This window comes from Limulus polyphemus, unplaced genomic scaffold, assembly GCF_000517525.1.
Source record: "Limulus polyphemus unplaced genomic scaffold, Limulus_polyphemus-2.1.2 Scaffold2920, whole genome shotgun sequence".
In the NCBI taxonomy this organism is placed as follows: domain Eukaryota; kingdom Metazoa; phylum Arthropoda; class Merostomata; order Xiphosura; family Limulidae; genus Limulus; species Limulus polyphemus.
In genome coordinates this window covers 89,578-96,031 of record NW_013668530.1, presented here as the reverse complement: position 1 = coordinate 96,031, position 6,454 = coordinate 89,578, and the positions used below count along the sequence as shown (strand labels likewise).

The following is a 6,454-nucleotide window of genomic DNA, read 5'->3' as shown; positions in this document are numbered from 1 at the left end:
TTAATTAAATTATAAATATATCAATTCATGTGAATATGACTGAAAATTTTAAATTTTCCTGAAAAGGTGGTGTCTATTTACTTGTGACCACGCTGTGTATTATAAAAAATGTTTTCCTGACAAAAGAATAATGTAGGTGGCGGAAATGACACAATTTAGTATTCTACCATTATAATTTGGTTTGAAATTCGCGCAAAGCTACACAACGTCTACCTGCGCTATCTGTCCCTAATTTAGCAGTGACAGACTAAAGGGTAGGCAGCTAGCGAACACCTCCCACAGCCTACCTTTAGGCCACTCTTTTATCAACGAAAGGTGGGATTGAACGTCACATTATCACGCCCCCATGGCTGAAAGGGCGAGCATGTTTGGTGACAGAAAATTCGAATCCGCGACCAGGCTTACAATTATAACAACTCTTAATTGTACCGTAAATAATTATTGTATAAATTATACGTTTATGTAACAGGAACTAAAACGAAAATAATAATTTTAATTAAATTCCTAACTTCTTATTGTAAAAAACAGAAATATGCGTCTTAGGAATCTTCTTCTTTTTTCTTTTTTTTTGACGTCAGGAAGTTTACCATCCATGTAAGATATTACTAAGATGCCCCAAACCCTACCTAAACCAGCACTAAGAGAACAAAACATGAGATTTTTCTCAGAAAATAAGCTTATCTCTACAGCGAGTTACGCAGCACATATACTATACACACGCCAAACATAGTTTATCAAAAGGAGGATTTCCTCCTCGAAACCGATAAGCACAGTTGATTTTAGCTGTGAAAACTGTAGTTGCCTGTTGAAAGAAAATGATACAACGTTTCGGCTCCTAGCCTCAGTATAGAAACCGAAACGTCGTCTCATTTTCTTTCAACAGGCAGTTGCAGTTTTTAAACTTACACACTATGTCTATATAAAGTTTCAGTAAAACAAGGTTGGCTGGTTTTTAGATATTCTATGAATATTATAGTGCAAGATATTCTCTAAAGCCCTCCCCGCCCCATCCTAAATCCGCGTAATTAATCAACTGTCTGTAGTTTTACTAAAAAAAACTGAGTATCAGTAAAAGGAAATGTTTGACGTTTGATTTAGTGTTTAAACAACACAATTTTGTGTTACTCTTTCGCTAGGACGTGAAACTCAGTAGTAACATGAATTGTGTGCTTACTGTTTGACATGATGAAAACAAGTAATAATTTTCAATTTGCGTTTACTATGATGCGATGGGAAATACATATTGACATTCATTGGATGACTATAAGACACGAGAAAATAAAACCAATGTGACGAGTACTTCATTCATATAAAATGTTGTTCTTAATATTTATTATAGACGAAAAATATACACATAACAACAAAACACTTATCAAATGCATTAATAATCCGCTGAATTTATTCCGAGATTTGAAATTTAAAATTTCACATTAGCGATCGATGTGTTCTAAGGAAAAGAAGTCTGCCAATAAAAACGACAACCACACTTAAGATGAACAACATTATTTATATCACAAGAGATGCAGATAAACGTTTCGGAATTTTACAGATTCAATCTTCAGGAGATATTTAAAATACCACTTCGATGAACAATCCGAGCCATCCCTATATAGGTGGCCTGACATAGCCAGGTGGTTAGGGCGCAGTCTGAGGGTCGCAGGTTCGAATTCCCGTCCCACCAAACATGCTCGCCCTTTCAGCCGTGGTGGCGTTATAATGTTACGATCAATTCCACTATTCGTTGGTAAAAGAGTAGCCCCAGAGTTGGCTGTGGGAGGTGATGACCATGGAGAAATATTATTATGGGCAATTTGGGGTGTGACAGTTGCCGAGATAAATGAAATATGTGCATAACCAAAAGAAAAGATATTATAATCGTAAAAGCAGGTGGGTTTCAACATATCTGGATCTTAGGAAGTCACAAATTAAACTTGCAAGTTTTGATTCGCCTACTCAGCGTTCACAATAAAGCAGAGACTTTTGCGATACAGGTAAAATGAAAATTATACAAATAATTCATAAACAGGTATCGTTAAAAAGCAAGTATAATTTCGTGTTCTTATGAACTATAGTCTATACTGAATGCTCTAAAACAAGTCGTAATAAAACTTTGATGTGTGATATCTGAAAAATAGATTTCCAAACTATATTTTATAGCGTTAAAGAACTTGGAAGCGGAAGGATACTTTACATACAGCTTGTATGATGAAAACGTAGGTGCAACCTATTTGCTTTGTTTATTTCTAATACAGTTAGTATGGATTAGAAGTTTATTCCTAAATTCTAGACATAGACAGCTTTTGTTCATGATTCTAATTCTAATATAATCTTTTTGTTATAATAATGAATAATTAATATTACTAAACAAGCTGCATTAAAAATAGTAATTTATTTTACATGATACAAGGTTTCCGGTACATATCTGTGATTTTGACCCATATTTTATGGCCCAACTTGTGTAATGACGCTAGTCCCAGTACAAAATAAAAGGGATATCACTTTAGGCTCGTTTTAACATTTAGAATAATATGTTTTTGAAAATTGTTGCGAAAAAGCGTTATTTAGCTATACTACTAAACAAATATTTTAAAACCTGTTTTATCTCAATATAAAATGAAATGGAAAATACTCACAAGATCCAGCTTCGACATTTCAGTAATAACAAGTTTATAACTTGTATGTTTTAGACATACAGTTAGTATACTTACATTTCTGGTGTAATATATATATATATATAACTGGTTGAAACTATAAAAAAAACCTTTTGTAGACTTTTCTTGGTTCCTGTGTTTATCAGCCGCGATTTCATGCTAAAGAAACTTCCAAGAAAAGCTTGCGATCACGTGATTTTAACTGTCTTCTGATTGGGTCTCGATGTTACTTTGTGAGTCAGAATTAGTTTCTGACCATTAACGGAAAACTGACATTTAATGTTTGTATTAATAAAAAAAAGCTTATTGCATCGTATAACTGGTCAAACTTATTGCAAGTAAAACCCAGATTGCAATATATACATAGTTCTACGAATTACTCTGTATTCTAGAAGTAGCAAGACGTTTTGGAATTTGTTTCAGCTTAACATTTAACAGGAAGGAGGTAATGTTGAGCCTTAAATTTATTTAGTATATTGTAGGTTTTACGTGATCTTGTAATAAGGGGTCATTCAAAAATTAAGGAATGCAAATTTTATCCTTTTTTGACGTCCTATCTACATGCAAGACTATAACACGTCGTAACACCTCTAAATTATTACCTAACACTAACTTATCAGCCCCCCCCCCCAACGTAGACATTTTAAGTATAAATATCTTTCAATATATTAAACAATACTATATGACTTCTTTAATATGCCACGTAAATTATGTAGTTAATGATGGCATCATTCGATGTAATGTGCCACCATCTAGCGAATTATAATAGAAGCATATTTACCGCTCTCTTGCAAAGTAGCTAATATAGCACTATTTCCTCTGCGTACACGTCTGCTATGCAGTGTAAACAACAACAGAAATCACAAAACGAGACGATCTTTCCCCGATTAATAGAAACCTATATACAGCATCCTCAAATACATATAACCGAGATGTACAAAAACATGTTTCACCTGTCTGTAGAAAGATTAAGAAGTTACAAGGTTTCTAGTAAAGTGTGAAAATAACAACAGCAAGAATGGACGAAGAACCAGATCAAGGTAAAAGCTTTAAATGGCTGAGTTTATATCAGGATACATTTACAAATCAAACTAATTTTCAATATTTCATACGTATACCAAACATATCCCAATAAATTAAAAGCATCATTTAAGTATTTTACATTCATCAGTATTCATGGTCATCAAAAAAACTTACCAACTACAGTTACAATATTAAACATATTTTAAAATTATTAATAAAAATAATGCTAATAATTATCATATCATAATTCATCATGTTCATAAGCCTATGCATAAATGCTATGATTTTTTTATTGTATGTTCAACGTTTTGGTAATTCTGTTATAACTTAGACCTATTTATTATTTGGAATGGTAAGCTATTATTATAACTAGCATCATTATAATTGACAATACGTTTAATATTTCTGTTTTACAGATACACAAAACTAATACATCAACTAAAACTGGTAAAAATAGCGAACATTTTGTGCCTGATGCCAGTGAGGGCGCTACTTAATGAGGAAAGAAGGGAGATTAATTTAAACAGTAGGTGGACAAAAAGTTCCAGCAAGAGGAAAGTTAAAATTACCTTTCTGTTGGAAGTTTCTCTACGTCTCATGGTGCGAGAGTTATTGATATCGAGGAAGAATGCGTATTGGGAACTGACTTCTTGCAGAGACATGGATACGAGTTAAGCTAACTTCAGATAGCTTCACAGCTTATGAACAGGATGTCACCGTGCATTACATGGCAAGTACTACAACAGGGGTTAAACTTCTAGTAAAAAGAGAGAGAGGGTGGTCAATGAATTACCTAGAAGTGAAATACTCATATTAGAACTTGGGTATAATGGAACCAAACACTCTCGCATGTATTGGAAGCGGAAGAGACATGAGGACGATGAGGGACAAAAAGCCATCCAATTACATACTATAATCTTAGGGGGGAAACCATCAAAATAATTATTGGAAAGAAAGTTCAGTGTACTGTTTTATTTGTATATTGGGATTGGTCAAGAGAATTCACAATCCTGGAAGGGACAGTGTTGTAAGCTACATTTTTAGTATCTTAATTCGGATGTTTGCTAGAGGGCTCATGACAAGATCTAAAATGTTCATGAAAATTAAGAATGGAGAAGTTACACGTAATATATAGAGTACAATGTAAATACGAGAGCAATCAGTTGACTTGTTATAATATCCAGTGGGTGATTCAGTTCAGTGTTAGTAGTGAAGTTTATCACGTCTACTAGCAAGTAAATTATGTAAGTAAGTTTATTTGTAAGTTAGGAATACGTAACATATTGTTGTAGTTTCTATTGAAATGTTGTTTTTAAACTTAGGTTTACAAAAATTTAACATAGCTTGAACCTGCAGCAGACGTACTTGAAGACGTATATTAATTCATTATTGTTAAATGGACTCTAATTTACATTATATTTATCAAATAATCCCACGGAACCCAACGATGAAACATGTTACAAAATATTTTTATAATGCTTAAACAAGTCTCTCACATTTCCTCAGATTTACATAAAAGTTTGTTTGCCAACAGATGTACCTCAAAGATCACTCCAAACTAAGATTGCATTGTCTCATGTGCGAGAAATTTATCTTTCTTTCTTTACATATACATTGTGCCTCAAAATAAGCTACGTAATCAATATTACATGTAATAAAAACGTCTTCAGCTTTTATACACACACACATATATTAAAAGAAATTAGTCTTTTAGAGAAAAACCACCTTTAAAAACTGTCGTAGTAATTTATTTGCTTGGCGGCGTTTCGAGCAAACGCTCTTTTTCAAGCCAAAAAACGCACACTTCAAAAAGTTGGAACTGTTTCATGTAACTTTTCCCCTTTATTAATTAGGGGAAAAGTAAGTTTGTTACTTGTAAAACAAGGGATTGTATGAAGAATGATCCACAGAAAAGGATGAAAATGGTAGGAGAATACTTGAATCGACTCCAACCATCCTCTCGATGAATATATGAAACACAGTTGCAATTTACGAAATAAATCATGACAGTTTTATCATCAAAAACAATTACCTTAACAAATTAATTTATGCATTCGCATATATTAGCGCTTATACACGTTCTGGAAAGAGTTTTCCTCATCGGACAAATCGAAGATTTATTAAATTTCAGGTTCATTGTTTACATTTTTGACAATGGCTCAAAGTGATATAGTTGGATATTGTCTGCTAGTGTACGTATCTTATCATCACTGATGTATTCTAAATTCATGACCCGATATTGACTGTTGATAGGTTTAACCTTATTGCTACAGCTATGTGAAAGTGTGCATATTATAACTTGTTATATTCAGAACTTTATTAGACCATTTTATTATCAATGTATGTAAATAAACGTGGTATGAAACCGTAGTTTATAATTATTTTTTTATATTTAAGTTTTTAATTAAATTTGAAAATAAATAAAACCTTCTCTATCTTCATTGTTCTACGTCGCATAACACGTCCGAGCTCCAATTTTACAATTTCAGAAACTTATAACTTCAGTCATAGGCTTCTATAATTTACATTCATTTGAAAACACAAACCCATTACAGCTATTTCATTTTGACGGCTATAGAATGACAGTTTGCTACATTTTCTTCGTAAGTCTGCTTGAACATTTAAAGGCATTTTAAACCTATTTATATTTTACTTAGAAAGCCAGAAAAATTATATTAGTTTTGAGACTTTATATCCTAGTGACTGGCGTATGTTTTTTCTTTTGTGTGTGTGTGTTCTAAAATGAATATTTGAAAAATATATTGTTGCATCAGAGGGTC

At 32.7% G+C, this 6,454-nt stretch overlaps 1 protein-coding gene across 2 annotated transcripts in view; it reads right to left on the bottom strand.

The window, feature by feature from the left end:
• Positions 1-3,072, bottom strand: part of LOC106468221 — a 27,434-nt gene extending 24,362 nt beyond the window's left edge. Inside the window, exon 1 of one of the 2 annotated variants that reach the window (XM_013928634.2) lies at positions 2,762-3,072. In XM_013928634.2, coding sequence (XP_013784088.1) covers positions 2,762-2,809 — 48 coding nt within the window. In that variant the 5' untranslated portion in view covers positions 2,810-3,072. Of the gene's footprint in view, positions 1-2,633; positions 2,730-2,761 lie in introns of those variants that run through there. The other variant, XM_013928635.2, reaches the window with a different exon arrangement.
• Positions 3,073-6,454: the final 3,382 nt, after the last annotated feature.